Source organism: Orcinus orca, chromosome X (assembly GCF_937001465.1).
Source record: "Orcinus orca chromosome X, mOrcOrc1.1, whole genome shotgun sequence".
NCBI classification, from domain to species: Eukaryota; Metazoa; Chordata; class Mammalia; order Artiodactyla; family Delphinidae; genus Orcinus; species Orcinus orca.
The window spans coordinates 63,236,587-63,262,273 of NC_064580.1; the positions used below are offsets into that span (position 1 = coordinate 63,236,587).

The 25,687-nt window shown below is 39.3% G+C and overlaps 1 protein-coding gene across 6 annotated transcripts in view; it reads right to left on the reverse strand.

The window, feature by feature from the left end:
- HDAC8 (histone deacetylase 8) overlaps positions 1 to 25,687 on the reverse strand; it is a 243,971-nt gene that overhangs the window by 159,449 nt on the left and 58,835 nt on the right. For 5 of the 6 annotated variants that reach the window (XR_004479895.2, XM_049705115.1, XM_004285546.3 and 2 more), the window contains exons 5-7: positions 4,992 to 5,104; positions 1,132 to 1,209; positions 434 to 542 (exon numbers count right to left, since the gene is read on the reverse strand). Coding sequence is in view for 4 of the 6 variants with exons in the window: in XM_049705115.1 (XP_049561072.1) it covers positions 434 to 542; positions 1,132 to 1,209; positions 4,992 to 5,104 (300 nt within the window). In the remaining 2 variants the exon portion in view is untranslated. Of the gene's footprint in view, positions 1 to 433; positions 543 to 1,131; positions 1,210 to 4,991; positions 5,105 to 25,687 lie in introns of those variants that run through there. The other variant, XR_007474923.1, reaches the window with a different exon arrangement.

Genomic DNA, 25,687 nt, shown 5'->3' on the forward strand with positions numbered 1-25,687 from the left:
GTAATAAAGAACTCTCTAATAATATTCACACCAGTGGATGGAAGCAGATCTCCATAACAGAAAGCCGAAACTGACCCTCCCAGGCTAATGAAATCATATTATATGCAGGTTTTAGCTAAGAAACTAGTAGGCAAGGGATTCCCCAGGACAGCCGAGAAGCTCTGCTCTTGGGAAGGCCTTAATCATACAGAGTGGCAGTTAAGATCAAACTGAGAGTGTGGCTCTGGTCCAAACACTCTGCTCTCCCAGACAGGGGATGGTTACCTGATCAAATAAGCATAGTGAGCAATGTACAAAAGCTATGTGAGTATATAGTAGCTTTTTAATTTTTTTTCAAATGGTTCTTTGAAAACAAGAATTCTGTGGGATTGGGGGCCATTGCATCCTACAGAAAAGTAATGTACTTGTTACTGGCTCAGCACTGCAGCTATACCTTTCGCAGATGTGGTAATACTTCTCATCCTGTATGCCATCCTGAATGGGCACATTTACACTGTAGTACCGTCCCTTCCCTAGGCCGACATCAGACACATCACCTGTTCCTGTCAAAGAGAGGAACACGGAGAACAGTTTTAAGAACATGAGAATTAGAAAACTTGAAGGCTTCTCTGATAGCAATTCAGAAAATCAAAAGGTCAATTAGCAGAACAATCTTGAATGAATGATGGTTTCTAAGGGAATGAAATTTAAAAAAAAACTGTTGTAAACAGTATTGGGGAAGTAGGAAAACTGTAAGAAAATGGGAAAACCTTAGTCTCCATCTTGCTGGATCAAATGAACAAAAAAAATAGAGATTAACTTCTTCACTAGATTTTTCATACGTCTCAGGTTGACATAATACTAATATATCATCGCACTTATCAGGATGTTGAGGGTTACACAGGCTACCTGATAGTACTGTAAGTGTAAGTGAGCTGTCTATTGACAGTCCATGAAAATCATCTGGAAAAAGCAGCAGCATTACATTCCTTTTATCGCTGTCACCTGAAATGACCTATGTTAAATGTTTTGCATGGAGTAGCACCAATATGGCATTCACAGCATGCAGCTATCGAAATACAAGATATAAGAAATGTATAGAACTGCAGTATTTATTCCTCAAATGTAATACTGAGCACACAGATCACTTGCCTGGGAAAAATCCTGGGGAGAATTTGTGCAGGGACACCGTCATGACTTTGGAGGTGAAACTGAAGGCATCTTCTACACCTACCAGAGAAAGAAATGGCAGAAGAATCACTTCATATATACAAATCTCTGTTTTCAACAACTGAAACTCTAGAAAGCAGCTGTGGGAAGGAAGAGAGAGGAGAAGGTAGCAATAATAAAGCTAGCAAGCTGAGGAATAAAAGTAACAAAACTCTGGTCTTGGATCTCTGTCATTACAAGATGAGGTAGAACTCTGGCCTCAAGCGAAGTTTGGGGTTCCTTTTCAAATTCACTCAAGTTAAAGCTGGACATTTCCAAGCAATGGGGATGCACAGGCTCTCTTTGACAACCTGTTCTAAAAGGTGGGGAAGGGCTGGAGCTCATAATTGAGGCATTGTCAACAGAGCTGCATAAAGGAAACTGGCACCATCTTGGAAGTTTTATGTTTTGTTTCAGTGGTTCTAAGTTAAATTCTTGGGATTTTTTTCAAAGAAGTACAATGTGGCAACCCTTTGAAAAACATGACCAATACGAACATTAGGCATTACATAGTGAAAACCTAATTATAAAATGCCTCTCTATAATACAGATTTGGTTATAAATGCAGTTCACCCAAAGTTCCGTGTGTACTAAGTAACTTATAGTACATGTTTCTGGCTAAAACATGGAAGTAGCCCTTAATAGCAGCTTGAATGACAGCTTTTTAAAGCCTGGAGAAAGACAGGAGGAAAAACTTCTAGAAAGGAGTCTCCTTTCCATTTTAACAGTCAGAAAATGAAGAGAGGCCTGGGAGATAGAAGATGTCTCTAACAAGCCACTACTTATTCAGATAAACATGCTGCCTACCTCTACACTTTTCCTCCCAGAACCACATACTGTATTCAGATAATCCGTTTGTAAAATGGAAGAACTCTTAGCAAATTCATGTATTACCCTCTTTGATACTTTGAATAAAGAAATTGTCTCTGTTTACTTAATGCTTTCAGTCTTCATTAGAGGCCAACAGAGACCTTAAAAAAATATTGACTCTATTTGTATATCACAGGTATGTTTGAATTTCCCAAGCCTTATGTTTTGCCCTGGGGAGGCAGTTAAAACCAGTTAAAGGCTCCAGGCACAAGGCATTAGGTAAACAAAAGAAAACAAAAGAAAATAAATTAAAATAGCATTTTAACTTAGAAACGGAAGTATAGACAAGGATAATTCATGAAAATCCTGATTATTTATCCATCCAGAAAGGTGGTACAAATTTATACTTCTCTCAATGGTGTGTAAGAGTTCCCGTTTTCTGACATCATGACTGACACTGGGTATCATTATTCTTTTTAATCTTAGGCAGAAAGAACCGTCGTGTTCTAATTTGCATTTCTCTGAGTCTTATGGTGTTGAGCACCTTTTCATATGTTTAGTAGCCATTTGTATCACTTCTCATGGGAGATGCCATTAGGTGTTGTTAGAAAATCATACTTTAAGAAAGGACATAGACAAAGAGGAGGGTATGGGGCTCGCTGTGAAAGCGAAGAGTGGTTAGGTAGCTGAAAGAAGGTGAAGATGGGGTAGGAGTGCTGCTGAGGCCACCGCAGGATGCCAGTTATGGAATCATGGGAGATTTAAAATAAACCAAATGTGTAAGAGTTTGGAGGTGGGGCAGGGGTCACTGGAAGGGAGGTGCTGAAGAGGGGAAATAAACCGAAATGAAACACACCATAAAAGTTGGCTAAAACAGGAAACTATAAATGGTATAGAAATAACATTGCAAATGGAAAGAATGGTTTCAGGTGACAGTCTTCTTTCATTCTTACATGGTTCAATAAACTTGATTCTATTCTTGAACTCTGATACTAAGAGTTTGAATTTCATAATCACTCATTCATTCAACAAATATTTTACTGAACCACTACTATAGGCATAGGTCTGTTTGTTCCTGCCACTGCATAGGACAGAAAGAAGTAAATAACTTGATTTCTGCTCTGGAGGAACTGAAAGTTTCTATGGGAGGAGAAGCCATATACACATTAAAGAATTCGCTCACAATATAAGACAATATATAATTAAATATCAAATCAGTGATAGAAACAATACAGGACAATACAGTGAACAGGGGGAGAGACCACTTGGGCTGGAGTCGTTGGGACAGATCTGCTACCAACTTGAGCTCTTGGGTAGAACCTGAAGATGCAAAAGGGGAAAAGAATACAAAACTAAGTTAGGAAAAAGTACCGCAAAGTCAGGGAGGAGGGAACAGTGAGACGTGTCTGGGCATCATTGAATAGAGTAGCCTGGACAGCAAGTAGTAAGAGAGAAGGCTGGAGAGAGGAGGTGAGGCCTCTTTGAGGCAGGCCTTGAAAGACAGGGCAAATAATGTGGACTTTACCTTGAAGAACACTGGTTTTCAAAGTGTAGCCTGTGGAACAACTGGGGTGATATTAATATGGAGATTTCCAGGTTCCATACCAGACCTACTAAATCTGAATATCTGGTGGATGTGGCCAAGGAATCTGCATTTTAAAACAAGCTCTCCCCACCACCAGGTCATCCTGATCAACATTCAAGTTTGAGAACCATTGCTATAGGCCGAGGTTTAGCAAACCAAGTGGCTACATAGTAAATATTTTAGGCTTTGAAAACTACATGGTCTTCATTGTATTTTTTTCTGCTCTACAACCTTGTAAAATGTAAAAAACCATTCTTAGCTCTCTGGTCATACAAAAACAAGCCACCGGCCAAATGTTACCCTTGTTATAGGCAATAAGAGCCTCTGAAGGGTTTTGAGCAAGGCTGGATTCTGCATTGGCTAAGTATTCAGATATTAATTGGACATGGTTCTCAAAGTAGTGTGTTGGTTGTTTTAACCCTTCTCACTTCTCTCTGTTACCTTTAATTTTCTGTCACCATTCCATGGAAGCGTCCATCTAGCTGAACTCCCTGGGAGGTCTCTCCCACAATTTCTTCCTTTTTCTGTTTTGGCAGCAGAGCTGACCCTAGCTTCCATCACATACTATTCTTTTCATCTCTTATGCCTTGGTTTTGTTAGTTTGTCTCAAAAGATCCCTGGAAACAGGGAAGCAGGAATCACTGATATGGGGGCAGGGAAGGAATATCCTTAACTAATTTGACTGGATAAGTGTCCTAGATCGATGGAAATATGTGTCATACACAGGCTATAGTAAAGAAACAGAATGAGGGTAACTGTCACTGCAGCTCTACGTTCTAGATGAAAAGTACACAGGAGGGCTTAATACATCCTTTTAGTGAAGTCTTCTAAGAGAGGATTAATGGGGTTAAGGCAAATTGTTAGAGTCTGCTGCTATTAAAAGTTAGAGAAGGTGCCCTGAGTTTGTGCAGGACTAAATATTTTAGCAATACAAAGCAAGAAGCACAGATTCTGATCTCTGCATGAGTTGGTATCCCTATTGGTGAAAAATTCAGAATGTTAGTCCACCATGCACCTCTTCTATTTTAAGAGAAGCATCAGGACTCTCAGCTCTGACTGCAGATTTCATTTAGAACCTATGGAAGTGGACTGAGGGAGGTCACTAAGCACTGGAGTAAACACTAGGAAATCTTACCCTGATTTCCACTTCTTAAAGTTCTCTACTGGAGAGCTTTGCTACTGGAGGAGAGGGGAGGAGAAATTACAAGAATCTGGTATTTTAAAGCAGCTTGGTCAGCACAGGAGGCATTGCATCAGTTAAAAGAATCTCTACCTACTTGAGGATTCTGGGTTAGGAAAATTTCAATTGCAAGAGGCATTTCTCCTGTTACCAGTTGCCTAGAAGCAGCTTTACTGATAAAAACCTGCAGTCCTAGCAGCGAAGCACCTTTGAAAGTGAAGGGCTTACCATCTCCGTGGTGCAGATCCAAATCCACATAGAGAATACGGTCAAATTTCCGTCGTAATCGTAATATTCCCAGGACAGCATCATTGAGATAACAAAAACCAGATGCTTCATCTCTGCAAGAAAACAAGTTGCTACAGCCAACAGCCACAAGCAATCCAAGGGAGTCTTTAGCCAAGGATCTAACCCTTGAGATCTATTCCCTTACAATTTCCCCTTCTTTTAAGAAAAACAAAAATCTACCTAAGAACATTATATGGTAAACGGCCCAGAATGATCAGGGAATGAAGTGTTTTGGTAAAGTAAATATTCAGGTTGATTGGTAATATTTCCTATTCGGGATCCCTGATTTTCAAAGATTTAAAATATCATAACTATGTCGAACAAAACAGAACCTTTCTCTAATGATTCAGAAATCATTTTTAAAAATTGTAGTATCCTGGGGTCATCAATGATGAACACTGATGACTACTTATAGGAGTTTAAGAAAGCTAGAATCTAGAAGGGGCTTTAAAGACTATCTTGCTCAGCCATATGTAGAAGATGTTGGTGACTTGATTTCTCCGTACTGACCCTATGACATAACCTAGAAATTTTTTTTTTTGTGTGTGAGTAAGTCTTGGCACTCGTTGCTCATAAAAGCTGAGTGGAGAATGTACAAATGCATGACCTCCTGGGCAGTGCAGTGTGGTTGCCTTTCCGTATATGCAATTATTACAATGGTGATTGAAGCAGCCTCTTCTAAAGTTATTTTGTCTCCTTCGCTAAAGTTGTCTTCACTGACTTCACTGATGTCCTTTACCGTTTTTGCTATCACTGATACTGTGTCGCTTTAAACTCTTGTCAACATTAACCTAGTCTTTTATTGCGCTTCCATTAAGCCTTGTTGAGTAGATGTAAAAGAACATTATCATCAAACGTGTTATAATTCGTTTTTAAGGCCTCATCTTAAATGCTTCAGTTTCTTTTGCTTCCACAGACACTTTGAACATTCAGCCCATTTTTTCCTGTGTTCTCCCTGATATTTTATTTGAAACAGAATTCTAGGCATGAGCATCATTTAAAATGGCATCTTTGTTACTATGAGATTGTAAGGTCTTTTTATTGCCTACACAATGCATAAACTCCTTCATGAAATCTCTTCCATAATATTTCATATTCTGAACAATGCCCTGGTTCACAAGCTGAGTCAATGAGACAGGTACACCAGACAGCAGGAAGTTGGTAAAAATACCAGTAGACACAGACTTTGCTCATGAAGGTGAACTCAGCGATCACCTAAGCAAAAGAATAGGTTGGCATTATGTATGCAAGCAGAAAGAAACCAATTAGAGAAAAAGGTTTGTCCATCCCTGAATTCCCTGTAAACAAGAGTTAAATATGTAACTTTAAAAGTTCTTGGATGCTTATTTCCAATTATGAAAAGCTTACAATTTATATATCTACTTACTATCTTAGCACATCAAAAAAGAAATAATGTCTTTCTACTGAAGTCAATAACTTTTGGGTAGTTGGGATGGAACACTGTTAGGCAAAAAGAGGGGGGCATTGGGGAAGAGGAGAAATACAAATCAATATAAGACATCCTTCCTTCCCTCAGAGAGCCTACAATTAAGTTAGGGAACCAAGTCATAAGCACAGAAAAACAAAAGCAAAAAAACAAACAAAAAAGGCAAGCAGAAATAGTATGGCATACAAAAGAGAATACAGAGAAATTCCACAGACAAAACTGACAAAGCAGAGTCATGTCATTGACAGTATTGAACTTTGAGCCCCATGCTTCTAGAAATCAGCATTGGTAGGAAACCCCTCACCCTTTTGTGTTCTGAGAAACAGTTAACTGCAAAAGACCACATTGTCCTGGCATATTCCAGAAAGAACCATTTTCAGGGGGGACCTTCAAGAGGCGGAGGAATAAGATGTGGAGATCACTTTCCTCCCCACAAAGACATCAAAAATACATCTACATGTGGAACAACTCCGACAGAACACTTACTGAATGCTAGCAGAAGACCTCAGACTTCCCAAAAGGCAAGAAACTCCCCATGTACTTGGGTGGGGCAAAAGAAAAAAGAGAGACAAAAGAATAGGGATGGGACCTGCACCTCTGGGAGGGAGCTGTGAAGGAGGAAAAGTTTCCACACATTAGGGAGACCCTTCACTGGAGGAGACGGGGGTGGGCGGCGGCGGGGTGGGGGGGAAGCTTCAGAGCCACGGAGGACAGAGCAGCAACAGGGGTGCAGAGGGCAAAGTGGAGAGATTCCCACACAGAGAATGGGTGCCGACCAGCACTCACCAGCCTGAGAGGCTTGTCTGCTCACCGCTGTGGCGGGTGGGGGCTGGGAGCTGAGGCTCAGCCTTCGGAGTTCAGATCCCAGGGAGAGGACTGGGGTTGGCTGCGTGAACACAGCCTGAAGGGGGCTAGTGCACCAAAGCTAGCCAGGAGGGAGTCCGGGGAAAAAGTCTGCACCTGCCTAAGAGGCAAGAGACCATTGTTTCAGGGTGTGCAAGGAGAGGGGATTCCTTTCCTGTCTGCCCACAGAAGGCAGAGCACCGCTTAAATGAGCTCCAGAGATGGGCGTGAGCCACGGCTATAAGCTCGGACCCCAGAGACGAGCATGAAATGTTAATGCTGCTGCTGCAGCCACCAAGAATCCTGTGTGCAAGCACACGTCACTACCCACAACACCCCCGCTGCCCCACGAGCCTGTGCAGCCCGCCAATGCCAGGGTCCCATGATCCAGGGACAACTTCCCCAGGACAACACATGGCACACCTCAGGCAGCTGCAACATCATGCTGGCCTCTGCCACCACAGGCTCGCCTGGCATTCCAATTATAACTACTGTACCCCTCCCTCCCCCAGGCCTGAATGAACAAGAGCCCCCTAATCAGCCGCTGCGTTAACCCCATCCTGTCTGGGTGGGGACAGATGCCTGAGGACGGCCTACATGCAGAGATGGGGCCAAAACCAAAGCTGAACCCCAGGAGCTGTGTGAACAAAGAAGAGAAATGGAAATTTCTCCATGCAGCCTCAGGAGCAGTGGATTAAATCCCCACAATCAACTTGATTTACCGTGCATCTGTGGAATACCTGAATTGACAATGAAACATCCCAAAATTGAGGCGGTGGACTTTGGGAGAAACTGTAGATGTGGGGATTGCTGTCTGTGACTGATTTGTTTCTGATTTTTATGTTTATCTTAGTTTAGTTTTTAGCGCTTGCTATTATTGGTGGATTTCTTTATTGGTTTGGTTGCTCTCTTCTTTTTTATTATAATTATAATTTTTATTTAAATAATTAAAAAAATTATCATTATTATTTTTTCTTTCTTTTTTTTCTCCCTTTTTTTCTGAGCCATGTGGCTAATAGGATCCTGGTACTCGGGCTTGGTGTCAGGACTGAGCCTCTGCGGTAGGAGAGCCAAGTTCAGGACATTGGACCACCAGAGACCTCCTGGCCCCATGTAATATCAATTGGTGATAGCTCCATCTCAATGCTAAGACCCATCGCCACCCAACGGCCAGCAAGCTCCAGTGCTGGATGCCCCACGCCAAACAACTAGCAAGACAGGAACACAACCCCACCCATTAGCAGAGAGGCTGCCTAAAATCATAATAAGTCCACAGACACTCCAAAACACACCACCAGACATGTCCTTGCCCACCAGAAAGACAAGATCCAGCCTCATCCACCAGAACACAGGCACTAGTCCCCTCCACCAGGAAGCCTACACAACCCACTGAACCAAACTTAGCCATTGGGGGCAGACACCAATAACAATGGGAACTACGAACCTGCAGCCTGAGAAAAGGAGACCAGAAACACAGTAAGTTAAGCAAAATGAGAAGACAGAGAAATATGCAGCAGATGAAGGAGCAAGGTAAAAACACACCAGACCAAACAAATGAAGAGGAAATAGGCAGTCTACTGGAAAAAGAATTCAGAGTAATGATAGTAAAGAGGATCCAAAATCTTGGAAATAGAATGTAGAAAATACAAGAAACGTTTAACAAGGACCTAGAAGAACTAAAGAGCAAACAAACAATGATGAACGACACAATAAAAAAAATTTAAGGGGCTTCCCTGGTGGCGCAGTGGTTGAGAGTCCGCCTGCCGATGCAGGGGACATGGGTTCGTGCCCCGGTCCGCGAAGATCCCACATGCCGCGGAGCGGCTAGGCCTGTGAACTGTGGCTGCTGGGCCTGCGTGTCCGGAGCCTGCGCTCCACAACGGGAGAGGCCACAGCAGTGAGAGGCCCTCGTACCGCAAGAAAAAAAAAAAAAAAATTTAAACTTCTCTAGCAGGAATCAATAGCAGAAAAACTGAGGTAGAAGAATGGATAAGTGACCTGGAAGATAAAATAGTGGAAATAACTACTGCAGAGCAGAATAAAGAAAAAAGAACAAAAAGAAGACAGTCTCAGAGAACTCTGGAACAACATTAAACGCACCAACATTCGAATAATAGGGGTCCCAGAAGAAGAGAAAAAGAAAGGGTCTGAGAAAATATTTGAAGAGATTATAGTTGAAAATTTCCCTAACATGGGAAAGGAAATAGTCAATCAAGTCCAGGAAGTGCAGAGAGTCCCATACAGGATAAATCCGAGGAGAAATACACCAAGACACATATTAATCAAACTATCAAAAATTAAATACAAAGAAAAAATACTAAAAGCAGCAAAGGAAAAGCAACATATAACATACAAGTGAACCCCCATAAGGTCAACAGTGGATCTCTCAGCAGAAACTCTGCAAGCCAGAAGGGACTGGCAGGACATATTTAAAGTGATGAAGGAGAAAAACCTACAACCAAGATTACTCTACGCAGCAAGGATCTCATTCAGATTTGATGGAGAAATTAAAACCTTTACAGACAAGCAAAAGCTAAGAGAATTCAGCACTACCAAACCAGCTTTACAACAAATGCTAAAGGAACTTCTCCAGGCAGGAAACACAAGAGAAGGAAAAGACGTACAACAACAAACCCAAAACAATTAAGAACATGGTAATAGGAGCATACATATCAATAATTACCTTAAATGTAAATGGATTAAATGCTGCAACCAAAAGACACAGACTGGCTGAATGGATACAAAAATAGGACCCATATATATGCTGTCTACAAGAGGCCCATTTCAGACCTGGGGACACATACAGACTGAAAGTGAGGGGATGGAAAACATATTCCATGAAAATGGAAAGCAAAAGAAAGCTGGAGTAGCAATTCTCATATCAGACAAAATAGACTTTAAAATAAAGAATATTACAAGAGACAGAGAAGGACACTACATAAAGATCAAGGGATCAATCCAAAAAGAAGATATAACAACTGTAAATATTTATGCACCCAACATAGGAGCACCTCATACATAAGGCAAATACTAACAGCCACAAAAGGGGAAATCAACGGGAACAAAATCATAGGAGGGGACTTTAACACCCCACTTTCACCAATGGACATATCATCCAAAATGAAAATAAATAAGGAAACACAAGCTTTAAATGACACATTAAACAAGATGGACTTAATTGATATTTATAGGACACTCCATCCAAAAACAACAGAATACCCATTCCTCTCAAGTGCTCATGAAACATTCTCCAGGATAGATCATATCTTGGGTCACAAATCAAGCCTTGGTAAATTTAAGAAAACTGAAATCGTATCAAGTATCTTTTCCGACCACAACGCTATGAGACTAGATATCAATTACAGGAAAAAAACCGTAAAAAATACAAACACAGGGAGGCTAAACCATACCTTACTAAATAACCAAGAGAACACTGAAGAAATCAAAGAGGATACTAAAAAACACCTAGAAACAAACGACAATGCAAACACGATGACCCAAAACCTATGGGATGCAGCAAAAGCAGTTCTAAGAGGGAAGTTTATAGCAATACACTCTTACCTCAGAAACAAGAAAAATCTCAAATAAACAACCTAACCTTAACCTAAATCAATTAGACAAAGAAGAACAAAAAACCCCCAAAGTTAGCAGAAGGAAAGAAATCATAAAGATCAGATCAGAAATAAATGAAAAAGAAATGAAGGAAACAATAGCAAAGATCAATAAAACTAAAAGATGGTTCATTGAGAAGATAAACAAAATTGATAAACCATTAGCCAGCCTCATCAAGAAAAAAAGGGAGAAGACTCAAATCAATAGAATTAGAAATGAAAAAGAAGAAGTAACATGTGACACCGCAGAAATACAAAGGATCATGAGAGATTACTACAAGCAACTCTATACCAATAAAATGGACAACCTGGAAGAAATGGACAAATTTATAGAAAAGCACAATCTTCCGAGACTGAACCAGGAAGAAGAAAATATAAACAGACCAATCACAACCACTGAAATTGAAACTGTGATTAAAAATCTCCCAACAAACAAAAGCCCAGGACCAGATGGCTTCACAGGCGAATTCTATCAAGCATTTAGAGAAGAGCTATAAATTACCCTTCTCAAACTCTTCCAAAATATAGCAGAGGAAGGAACACTCCCAAACACATTCTACGAGGCCACCATCACCTTGATACCAAAAGCATACAAGGACGTCAAAAAAAAGAAAACTACAGGCCAATATCACTGATTAACAGAGATGCAAAAATTCTCAAAAAATACTAGCAAACAGAATCCAACAGCACATTAGAAGGATGATACACCATGATCAAGTGGGGTTTATCACAGGAATGCAAGGATTCTTCAATATATGCAAATCAATCAACGTGATACACCATATTAAAATACTGAAGGATAAAAACCATATGATTATCTCAAGAGATGCAGAAAAAGCTTTAGACAAAATTCAACACCAATTTATGATAAAAACCCTCCAGAAAGTAGGCATAGAGGGAACCTACCTCAACATAATAAAGGCCATATATGACAATCCCAAAGCCAACATCATTCTCAATGCTGAAAAACTGAAATCATTTCCTCTAAGATCGAGAACAAGACAAGGTTGCCCACTCTCACCACTATTATTCAACATAGTTTTGGAAGTTTTAGCCACAGCAATCAGAGAAGGAAAAGAAATGAATGGAATCCAAATTGGAAAAGAAGAAGTAGAACTGTCACTGTTTGCAGATGACATGATACTGTACATAGAGAATCCTAAAGATACTACTGGAAAAACTATTAGAGCTAATCAATGAATTTGATAAAGCAGCAGGATACAAAATTAATGCACAGGAATCTCTTGCATTCCTACACACTAATGATGAAAAATTTGAAAGAGAAATTAAGGAAACACACCCATTTTACCACTGCAACAAAAAGAATAACATACCTGGCATAAAACTACCTAAGGAGACAAAAGACCTGTATGATGAAAACTATAAGACACTGAGGAAGGAAGTTAAAGACGACAGAAGCAGATGTAGAGATATACCATGTTCTTGGATTGGAAGAATTAACATTGTGAAAATGACTTTACTACCCAAAGCAATCTACAGATTCAATGCTATCCCTATCAAACTACCAATGGCATTTTTCACAGAACCAGAACAAAAAATTTCACAATTTGTATGGAAACAGAAAAGACCACAAATAGCCAAAGTAATCTTGAGAAAGAAAACCAGAGCTGGAGGAATCAGGTTCCCTGACTTCAAACTATACTACAAAGCTACAGTAATCAAGACAGTATGGTACTGGCACAAAAACAGAAATATAGATCAATGGAACAGGATAGAAAGCCCAGAGATAAACCGACACACATATGTAACCTTACCTTTGATAAAGGAGGCAAGAATATACAATGGAGAAAAGACCGCATCTTCAATAAGTGGTGCTGGGAAAATTGGACAGTTATATGTAGAAGAATGAAACCAGAACACGCCCTAACACGAAACACAAAAACAAACTCAAAATGGTTTAAAGACCTAAATGTAAGGCCAGAAAGTATAAACTCTTAGAGGAAAGCATAGGCAGAACACTCTATGACATAAATCACAGCAAGATTCTTTTTGACTCACCTCCTAGAGAAATGGAAATAAAAGCAAAAATAAACAAATGGGACCTAATAAAAGTTAAAAGCTTTTGCACAGCAAAGGAAACCATAAATAAGACGAAAAGACAACCCTCAGAATGGAAGAAAATATTTGCAAATGAAGAAACTGACAAAGGATCAATCTCCAAAATATACAAGCAGCTCATGTAGCTCAATATCTAAAATGCAAACAACCCAAACCAAAAATAGTCAGAAGACCCAAATAGACATTTCTCCAAAGAATATATACAGATTGCCAACAAACACATGAAAGAATGCTCAAGATCACTAATCATGAGAGAACTGCAAATCAACACTACAATGAGGTATCACCTCACACCAGTCAGAATGGCCATCATCAAAAACTCTACAGTTCATGCAGCTTAATAACAAAAAAACAAACAACCCAATCCAAAAATGGGCAGAAGACCTAAGTAGACATTTCTCCAAAGAAGATATACAGACTGCCAACAAACACATGAAAGAATGCTCAACATCACTAATCATTTGAGAAATGCAAATCAAAACTACAATGAGATATTGTCTCACACCGGTCAGAATGGCCATCATCAAAAAATCTGTAAACAATAAATGCTGGAGAGGGTGTGGAGAAAAGGGAACCCTCTTGCACTGTTGGTGGAAATGTAAATTGATACAGCCACTGTGGAGAACAGTATGGAGGTTCCTTAAAAAACTACAAATAGAACTACCCTATGACCCAGCAATCCCACTACTGGGCATATACCCTGAGAAAACCATATTCAAAAAGAGTCATGTACCAAAATGTTCATTGCAGCTCTATTTACAATAGCCTGGAGATGGAAACAACCTAAGTGTCCATCATCGGATGAATGGATAAAGAAGATGTGGCACATATATACAATGGAATATTACTCAGCCATAAAAAGAAATGAAATTGAGCTATTTGTAATGAGGTGGATAGACCTAGAGTCTGTCATACAGAGTGAAGTAAGTCAGAAAGAGAGAGACAAATACCGTGTCCTAACATATATATGGAATTTAAGAAAAAAATGTCATGAAGAACCTAGGGGTAAAACAGGAATAAAGGCACAGACCTACTAGAGAATGGACTTGAGGATATGGGGAGGGGGAAGGGTAAGCTGGGACAAAGTGAGAGAGAGGCATGGACATATATACACTACCGAACGTAAGGTAGATAGCTAGTGGGAAGCAGCCGCATAGCACAGGGAGATCAGCTCGGTGCTTTGTGACCACCTGGAGGGGTGGGATAGGGAGGGTGGTAGGGAGGGAGATGCAAGAGGGAAGAGATATGGGAACATATGTATATATATATAACTGATTCATTTTGTTGTAAAGCAGAAACTAACATACCACTGTAAAGCAATTATACTCCAATAAAGATGTTAAAAGAAAACTGTAAAAAAAAATCTACAAACAATAAATGCTGGAGAGGGTGTGGAGAAAAGGGAACCCTCTTGCACTGTTGGTGGGAATGTAAATTGATACAGCCACTATGGAGAACAATTTGGAGGTTCCTTAAGAAACTGAAAATAGAATTACCATATGACCAAGCATATGCAGTACAGGGCATATACCCTGAGAAAACCATAATTCAAAAATAGCCATGTACCACAATGTTCATTGCAGCACTATTTACAATAGCCAGGACACTGAAGCAACCTAAGTGTCCATTGACAGATGAATGGATAAAGATGATGTGGCACATATTTCCATGGACTATTACTGAGCCATAAAAAGAAATGCAATTGAGTTATCTGCAGTGAGGTGGATAGAACTAGAGACTGTCATACAGAGTGAAGTAAGGCAGAAAGAGGAAAAAAAATACTGTACACTAACACACACATATGGAATGTAAGAAAAAAAAAAACTGGTTCTGAAGAACCGAGGGGTAGGACAGGAAAAAGACGCAGATGTAGAGAATGGACTTGAGGACATGTGGAGGGCGAGGGGTAAGCTGGGACGGAGTGAGAGAGTGGCGTGGACATATATACACTACAAAATGTAAAATAGATAGCTAGTGGGAAGCAGGAGTACGGGAAAGGGAGATCTTCTCGGTGCTTTGTGTCCACCTAGAGGGGTGGGAGGGAGACACAAGAGGCAGGAGAAATGGGGATATATGTATAGCTGATTCACTTTGTTATACAGCAGAAACTAACACACCATTGTAAAGCAATTATTCTCTGATAAAGATGTTAAAATTAATTATTTTTTTTTAAAAAAGCACAACTTTCCGAGACTGAACCAGGAAGAAATAGAAAATATAAACAGGGCTTCCCTGGTGGTGCAGTGGTTGAGAGTCCACCTTCCAATGCAGGGGACATGGGTTCGTGCCCCGGTCTGGGAAGATCCCACATGCCGCGGAGCGGCTGGGCCCGTGAGTCATGGCTGCTGAGCCTGCGCGTCCAGAGCCTGTGCTCCGCAATGGGAGAGGCCACAACAGTGAGAGGCCCGCGTACCACCAAAAAAAAAAAAAAAAAAAAAGAAAAAAGAAAATATAAACAGACCAATCACAAGCATTGAAATTGAAACTGTGATTAAAAATCTTTAACAAACAAAAGTCCAGGACCAGATGGCTTCACAGGTAAATTCTATCAAACATTTAGAGAGGAGCTAACACCGATCCTTCTCAAACTCTTCCAAAATAGGGCAGAGGGAAGAACACTCCCAATCTCATTCTACGAGGCCACCATCACCCTGATACCAAAACCAGAAAAAGATGTCACAAAAAAAGAGAACCACAGGCCAGTATCACTGATGAACAGAGATGCAAAAATCCTCAACAAAATACTAGCAAACAGAATCCAACAGCACATTAAAAGGATCATACACCATGATCAAGTGGGGTTGATTCCAGGAATGCAAGGATTCTTCAACATAGGCAAATCAATCAGTGTGATACACCATATTAACAGACTGAAGGATAAAAACCATACGATAATCTCAATAGATGCAGGAAAAGCTTTTGACAAAATTCAACACCCATTTATGATAAAAACTGCAGAAAGTAGGCATAGAGGGAACCTACCTCAACATAATAAAGGCCATATATGACAAACCCAGAGCCAACATCATTCTCAATGGTAAAAAACTGAAACCATTTCTGCTAATATCAGGAACAAGACAAGGTGGCACACTCTCTCTGCTATTATTCAACATAGTTTTGGAAATTCTAGCCACAGCAATCAGAGAAGAAAAAGAAATAAAAGGAATCCAAATTGGAAAAGAAGTAAAACTGTCAATATCTGCATATGACATGATACTGTACATAGAGAATCCTAAAGATGGTACCAGCAAACTACTAGAGCTAATCAATGAATTTGGTAAAGTAGCAGGATACAAAATTAATGCACAGTAATCTCTTGCATTCCTACACACTAATGATGAAAAATCTGAAAGAGAAATTAAGGAAACATTCCCATTTACCACTGCAACAAAAAGAATAAAATACCTAGGCATAAAACTACCTAAGGAGAGAAAGGACCTGTATGCAGAAAACTGTAAGACACTGATGAAAGAAGTTAAAGACGATAGAAACAGATGTAGAGATATACCATGTTCTTTGATTGGAACAACCAACACTGTGAAAATGACTGTACTACCCAAAGCAATCTACAGATTCAATGCAATCCTTATCAAACTACCAATGGCATCTTTCACAGAACTAGAACAAAAAATTTCACAATTTGTATGGAAACACAAAAGATCCCGAATAGCCAAAGCAATCTTGAGAACGAAAAACAGAGCTGGAGGCATCAGGCTCCTGGACTTCACACTATACTACAAAGCTACCGTAGGCAAAACAGTACAGTACTGGCACAGAAACAGAAATATAGTTTAATGGAACAGGATAGAAAGCCCAGAGATAAACCCACACACATATGGTCACCTTATTTTTGATAAAGGAGGCAAGAATATACAATGGAGAAAAGACAGCCTCTTCAATAACTGGTGCTGGGAAAACTTGACAGCTACATGTAAAATAATGAAATTAGAACACTCCCTAACACCATACACAAACATAAAATCAAAATGGATTAAAGACCTAAATGTAAGGCCGGACACTATAAAACTCTTAAGAGGAAAACATAGGCACAACACTCTGTGACATAAATCACAGCAAGATCCTTTTTGACCCACCTCCTAGGGAAATGCAAATAAAAACAAAAATAAACAAATGGGACCTAATGAAACTTCAAAGCTTTTAGGCAGCAAAGGAAACCATAAACAAGAGGAAAGGACAACCCTCAGAATGGGAGAGGATAGTTGCAAACGAAGCAATTGACAAAGGATTAATCTCCAAAATATACAAGCAGATCATGCACCTCAATATCAAAACGACAAACAACCCAATCCAAAAATGGGCAGAAAACCCAAATAGACATTTCTCCAAAGAAGATATACAGATTGCCAACAAACACATGAAAGGATGCTCAACATCACTAATTATTAGAGAAATGCAAATCAAAACTACAATGAGGTATCACCTCACACCGTTCAGAATGGCCATCATTAAAAAATCTACAAACTATAGGGCTTCCCTGGTGGCGCAGTGGTTAAGAGTCAGCCTGCCGATGCAGGGGACGCGGGTTCATGCCCTGGTCTGGGAAGATCCCACATGCCGCGGAGCCGCTGGGCCGGTGAGCCATGGCCGCTGAGCCTGTGCGTCCGGAGCCTGTGCTCCGCAATGGGAGAGGCCACAACAGTGAGAGGCCCGCGTACCGAAAAAAAAAAAAAATCTACAAACTATAAATGCTGGAGAGGGTGTGGAGCAAAGGGAACCCTCTTGCACTGTTGGTGGGAATGTAAATTGATACAGCCACTATGGAGAACAGTATGGAGGTTCCTTAAAAAACTAAAAAGTGAACTACCATACGACCCAGCAATCCCACTACTGGGCATATACCCTGAGAAAACCATAATTCAGAAAGAGTTATGTACCAGTGTTCATTGCAGCACTATTTACAATAGCCAGGTTATTGAAGCAGCCTAAGTGTCCATTGACAGATGAATGGATAAAGAAGATGTGGCACATATACACAATGGAATTACTCAGCCATTATAAAGAAACAAAATTGAGTTATTTGTAGTGAGGTGGATGGACCTAGAGTCTGTCATACAGAGTGTAGTTTCTCAGAAAGAGAAAAACAAATACCATATGCTAACACATATATATGGAATGTAAAAAAGAAAAGAAAAAGGTTCTGATGAACCCAGGGGCAGGACAGAAATAAAGACACAGACGAAGATAATGGACTTGAAGACACGGGGAGGGGGAAGGGTAAGCTGGGACGAAGTGAGAGAGTGGCATGGACTTATATACATTACCAAATGTAAAATAGATAGCTAGTAGAAAACAGCTGCTTGCACGGGAGAACAGTTCAGTGCTTTGTGACCACCTAGAGGGGTGGGATAGGGAGGGTGGAAGGGAATGCAAGAGGGAGGAGATATGGGGACATATGCATACGTATAGTTGATTCACTTTGTTATACAGCAGAAACTAACACAACATTGTAAAGCAATTATAGTCCAATAAAGATGTTAAAAAAAAAAAGGGAACCATTTTCGTGTTTCCCCATGATGCCCATTAGAGTCACAGATGACCCTCCTGTTTACCTTACTCTATAAAACTCCTGGCTCCCCTTTCTTTTCTGAGATGTTCCTTATTGATGAACGTTTCCCCATGACAACTGACTGAATAATAATGATGATGACGTCTGTAATTCCAAAAGGCTTTGTCAGTGTGTAATATTCTCCTAATATTTTCTTAAATTAAAAGAGCTCTATTCTCATTGGTTTATGGAAATAAAAAAGTGCTTAGATAAACAGAATATTCCTAAAATTCCCAGAAAATAAGGAAATTGAACTTTCAAGACCTTTAATGTGCTAAAAAAGGATTCTTATAAAAACAAGCTCAAATGTTTTAAGAATTTAAGTTTGTATAATTTATGTAAATCTTTGGGAAACAAGACTAATTTAATAATTTTGGTTTACTAAAATCAGCTGTTTTTTCTTTATCAGTGTTAAGTATAATACACTTGAAGATTTTTATTGTACTTGGGTATATTCTTCCTAAATTTGTACAGGTTTACTGATTGAATGAGCTAATATTACTTCTACTAAATGTCTGAGATTATGACAAATGTTAATTTGTTTAACCAAATTGAGTCATTATCCTGACAAACTTTATTTCAACAGTAATTATGTTTTGTAGTACGTCAGCCTGAAGATAATTTATAAGATCTTTAGGTAAAATAAAATAAAAATAAAAGATCTTTAGGTAACTGAAGACTGTGGGCTGATACTAAATTGAGTTACTTAATGGATATTCATTAGGTATCTCGATCATTTCTAGGTAAGAGAATGCATTAATTACTAAGCATAATTTTGGGGTTTATATACTTTTGTTTCTTATTTTTACATGCTACAGAGAGGTTATATGTATTTGGGTCTGTTAATGAACATGTTCTTTTTTGCCAGTTTGAGAAGTTGTACTATAAGGGATGTGTATGGATATAGAAAGTTTTTTTTTTTTTTGAAAATCAAACTGCCAAGATTTATTTGTTTCTTTCACAGAAAATACAAGTATGTAATGTAGATACTGACGTGTAAAATAAAGTACAAGGATCAGGAAGACAAATGAAGTGAACATTACTCTTGCTTCAACACTGTACTGCTTCCTGATTTCACTTGCAGCATGAATCACATGGTTATATATATTATATATTGGAAAAATTAAAGGCAATATTCATTTAGATTTACCAAAACACCAGAGAGCCTCTGAAATCCAAAGAGGATTTTATTTGTTGGGGTCAAAGTTAGCTAAGGTTTGATGGGGCTTATTTACAAGATTTCCAAAAAGAACTTTAGTATCAAGTATTATAGCGATGCAAAACTAGATTTTGATTTTCTCTCTGCTAAAATGACAAATTTTTTGGATTGACTTCCTTCTTTTAATAACAGGTTGTAAAGGTTTTGCTTTTTTGTCTAAGTAATCTTCCTCGATAACAAAGATTCTGTCTTATCAGAATAGCCTTCTATGGTTTATGTTGTCTTTATTATGTCCTTGATTATTTAAGAAAGCAAAGTCTTTTCACTTACAAGAGATGAGATTCTTTATAATCATATTACCTCCTATGCTCACTTCTAAAATCTTTTATTGTCATTGAGAACCAAGTATTGTTTTTCAGTAATCCATTATCCTATGTTAATCAAATCCAGAGGCCCTCTGTGAAATCACAAAGGATTTGTTCTTCTACCTTAGGAAATAAGAGGTGCTAGAAATAATTAGGTTTATTTGATACATTACTATTGATGACATGCATGAGAAGTTGCCAAACCAGAAGAGATGCTTAGCCTTCCATAAGTTAAATTGGTATAGGCAAAATGTTATTAATATAAATATGTGAGGAATTGTATGCTGTATAGGAAGTGCCTAGAGATTCATTAATGCCCTCACTGGCCATTATATGTTTTATTTGTCAGAGTCCCTGTGCCTGAGCCCTCCAGGATTTGGAAACTCTTACCTTATTTTTGTTTTCACAGCAATATAATTACCTGTATAGGTTCAATGAGAATCTGTCTGTCCTACTTGTTATCAGGACATGACTGGAAGCATTGGTTATGTAACCAGGGCCTTGCCTGGAATGTCATATTTGTGAAAGATGCTTGTTGAACCGGATTTAATCTGACACTTTTAATGAACTAAGGTTGACTTTATTGAGCCAATACATACAAAACTCTCTTGGGAAATCTAGCCTGGTACCTGGCTTATAGTGTTCCCAGCCTTACAAGGGAGTAAGGAAGGTTACTTCCTGGCAGGCTCTGGAACCTTAGAATATTTGTGGTAACGTAAGAAGAGAGAAATTCTTCCAAATTTATAGGTAATGCAGGTAAACTCATTTCAGTTTGGCTTCCTAGCCTTAATAGGCTTTTAAATTTTCAAAATGAGATTTCTTATGAAAAATTCCAACAAAGCAAGCTTAAGGTGTATATGGTAAATTACCATTTTTGCTGCACCTATATAAGTGATCAGGCTCTCTAATAAGGCCTAATTTTTATTTTTAAATATTTTTTAATTGAGGTAAAAGTCACATAATACAAAAATAACAATTTTAAAGCATACAATTCAGTGGCATTTAGTACATTTCTAACATTGCACAATCTCCACCTCAATCTACTCCCAAAACATTTTCACACCTCAGAAGAAAACCCTGCACTAATCAAACAGTTGTTCCCCTATTCTTCCCTCCCGCTAGTCTCTGACAACCACCAATCTGCATTCTGTCTCTACAGATTTACCTATTCTGGATATTACATATAAGTGGCACCAAAGAATAATATGTGATCTTCTGTCTGCTTTTTTTTTTTAAACATCTTTATTGGAGTATAATTGCTTTACAATGGCGTGTTAGTTTCTGCTTTATAACAAAGTGAATCAGTTATACATATACACACATCCCCATATCTCCTCCCTCTTTTTTTTTTTTTGTGTGTGTGTGTGGTACACGGGCCTCTCACTGTTGTGGCCTCTCCCGTTGCGGAGCACAGGCTCCGGATGCCCAGGCTCAGCAGCCATGGCTCACGGGCCTAGCTGCTCCACGGCATGTGGGATCTTCCCGGACTGGGGCACGAACCCGCTTCCCCTGCATCGGCAGGCGGACTCTCAACCACTGCACCACCAGGGAAGCCCTCTCCTCCCTCTTGTGTCTCGCTCCCACCCTCCCTATCCCACCCCTCTAGGTGGTCACAGAGCACCAGGCTGATTTCCCTGTGCTACGCGGCTGCTTCCCACTAGCTATCTATTTTACATTTGGTAGTGAATATATGTCCATGCCACTCTCTCACTTCGTCCCAGCTTCCCCTTCCCCTTCCCCGTGTCCTCAAGTCCATTCTCTACATCTGCGTCTTTATTCCTGTCCTGCCCCTAGGTTCTTCAGAACGTTTTTTTTTTTTTTAGATTCCAGATATATGTGTTAGCATACGGTATTTGTTTTTCTCTTTCTGACTTACTTCACTCTGTATGACAGACTCTAGGTCCATCCACCTCACTACAAATAACTCAATTTCATTTCTTTTTATGGCTGAGTAATATTCCATTGTATATATGTGCCACATCTTCTTTATCCACTCACCTGTTGATGGACACTTAGGTTGCTTCCACGTCCTGGCTATTGTAAATAGTGCTGCAATGAACATTGTGGCACATGACTCTTTCTGAATTATGGTTTTCTCAAGGTATATGCCCAGTAGTGGGACTGCTGGGTTGTATGGTAGTTCTATTTTTAGTTTTTTAAGGAACCTCCATACTGTTCTCCATAGTGGCTGTATCAATTTACATTCCCACCAACAGTGCAAGAGGGTTCCCTTTGCTCCACACCTTCTCCAGCATTTACTGTTTGTAGATTTTTTGATTGTGGCCATTCTGACTGGTGTGATACCTCATTGTAGTTTTGATTTGCATTTCTGTAATGATTAGTGATGTTGAGTATCCTTTCATGTGTCTGTTGGCAATCTGTGTATCTTCTTTGGAGAAATGTCTATTTAGGTTTTCTGCCCATTTTTGGGTTGGGTTGTTTGTTTTTTATCATATTTAGCTGCATGAGCTGCTTGTAAATTTTGGAGATTAATCCTTTGTCCATTGCTTCATTTGCAAATATTTTCTCCCATTCTGAGGGTTGTCTTTTCATCTTGTTTACGGTTTCCTTTGCTGTGCAAAAGCTTTGAAGTTTCATTAGGTCCCATTTGTTTATTTTTGTTTTTATTTCCATTTCTCTAGGAGGTGGGTCAAAAAGAATCTTGCTGTGATTTACGTCATAGAGTGTTCTGCCTATGTTTTCCTCTAAGAGTTTTATAGTGTCTGGCCTTACATTTAGGTCTTTAATCCATTTTGATTTTATTTTTGTGTATAGTGTTAGGGAGTGTTCTAATTTCATTATTTTACATGCAGCTGTCCAGTTTTCCCAGCACCACTTACTGAAGAGGCTGTCTTTTCTCCATTGTATATTCTTGCCTCCTTTATCAAAAATAAGGTGACCATATGTACATGGGTTTATCTCTGGGCTTTCTATCCTGTTCCATTGATCTATACTTCTGTTTTTGGGCCAGTACCATACTATCTTGATTACTGTAGCTTTGGAGTATAGTCTGAAGTCTGGGAGCCTGATTCCTCCATCTCCGTTTTTCTTTCTCAAGGTTGCTTTGGCTATTTGGGGTCTTTTGTGTTTCCATACAAATTGTGAAATTTTTTGTTCTAGTTCTGTGAAAAATGCCATTGGTAGTTTGATAGGGATTGCATTGAGTCTGTAGATTGCTTTGGGTAGTATAGTCATTTTCACAATGTTGATTCTTCCAATCCAAGAACATGGTATATCTCTCCATCTGTTTGTATCATCTTTAATTTATTTCATCAGTGTCTTATAGTTTTTTGCATACAGGTCTTTTGTCTCCTTAGGTAGGTTTATTCCTAGGTGTTTTATTCTTTTTGTTGCAATGGTAAATGGGAGTGTTTCCTTAATTTCTCTTTCAGGTTGTCTGCTTCTTTTACTTAGCATGTGTTTGAGGTTCATCCATGTTATAGCAATCATCAGTACTTCACTCCTTTTTATGAGTAACATTCCATTGTATGCATATACCACTTTTGTTTATACATTCATCTGTTGATGGAAATTTGGGTTGTTTCCACCATTTGACTATTGTGAATATTGCTGCTATGAACATTTGTGTACAAGTATTTTTCTGAGTACCTGTTTTTAATCCTTTTGGATACAAACCTAGGAGTGGAATTGCTAGGACATATGGTAATTCTATGTTTAACTTTTGAGGAATAACCAAGCTGTTTTCTACAGGGGCTGCATTTTATATTCTAACTAGCAATGTATAAGGGTTCTAATTTTCCACATCCTCACCAGTACTTGTTGTTTTCTGTTGTTGTTGTTTTTTTTTAATGTAGCCATCCTAGTGGGCATGAAGTGGTGTCTCATTGTGGATTTGATTTACATTTCCCTGATGACTGATGATGTCAAACATTGTTTTGTGTGCTTATTAGCCATTTGATATCTTCTTTGCAGACACGTCTATTCAAGTCCTTTGCCAATTTTTACATTGGGTTGTTTGTCTTTTTGTTGTTGAGTTGTATGAGTTCTTTATATCCTGGATACCAGACTCTCATCACATATATGATTTGTAAATATTTTCCTTTATTCTGTAGGTTGTCTTTTTACTTTCTTGATGATGTCCTTTGATGTACAAAAGTTTTAAAGTTTTACCAAGTCCAATTATTCTATTTTTTTCTTTTGTTGCTTGTGGGATCAGTCTTATTTTGAGTTTAAGAATAATCTTTCTGGGCTTCCCTGGTGGCACAGTGGTTGAGAGTCAGGGGACGCGGGTTTGTGCTCCAGTCTGGGAGGATCCCACATGCCGCGGAGCGGCTGGGCCCATGAGCCATGGCCGCTGAGCCTGCGCTTCCGGAGCCTGTGCTCCACAACGGGAGAGGCCACAACAGTGAGAGGCCCGCATACCGCAAAAAAAAAAAGAAAAAAAAAAGAATAATCTTCCTTTGAGATTATCTTTGATCAAAAGAAGGTGACTGTATAGAGAAATTTTTTGTTTCATAGGAAAACTCTGCTTTATCTATAGCACAACATACCAGGGTATCAGAATCTAGTTACTGTCTTTGAACAATTTTGCATCTCTTTATAAACCGTAGGCTGCTGATGAGTACGCAAACTTTGTTTTCTGTGGTAGAGATATAATTGACTTCCATCCCTGTGTGGAAAAACCAGTTTTGGTACCTATTTTGAAATTGGGCTGGACCCTATAACCCTGCCCAAATTGTTGATGCTTACCAACTTTTCAATTTTTCCAGTTTTCTTCAATATCTGGCAAATATCCTCAAAACTAACTTTTCCAAATTTTCTTCCTGCTGCCTAACTTGGAGACACCAAGAACTAACACCTGACTGCCCAAATCCCTATTGGGACCCTATGTTTCCTTACAGCTTTCTCTCTTCTCTGGGATATGAGGCAGCCTTGCAAACTAAAGCCCCATGACTTGAAATAAACCTGGAAGAACTCATCACTGCAGCAGACCATGCATGACTGGAATTCTTGAACAAGCTGCTCCCTGGACCACTAAGGAAGTCTGGAGAAATGTTCAGGTCATACACATCCGTATATGAGAGGTAACCTAGACTTTGGACATTGTCACCAAGAGTACTTATATCCTAGTTCCATAAATGGTGCTGCAAAATGGATTTTCCTCCACTTAAGTCTTAGAATTCACTTGACTGGTTACCTTCATGGTCCAATTCTTGGCTCCTTACTATAATATAATCTTTTTCATTACTATTTCTTGTTTTTCAGTTTATTCTTCCCCCTTTTAAGATGCCTGATCTCCAAGACCATAAAACTGACTTTTGCCACCACCTCTCAACAGATGGTTTTATAGGAATAACACCAAGAGTCCTCACGAGACTATTTCTTAGACGCTTGTTTACCCTACTCAGGTGGCTTATGATTGCCTCTGAATTATTTGGTGATGGATGACGTTTGTCTTAAACAAAAGGAGGAAATTACAATGTTGAAGTTTATCTGAGTCCTGTTCTCCCCAGAAAGCAGTGATGGTTAAGAACCCCCACCCCTACTCTTTTGTTTTCCAGGAAAAGACTAACTGCAAGGGACCATCCTACCCTGGCCTATTATT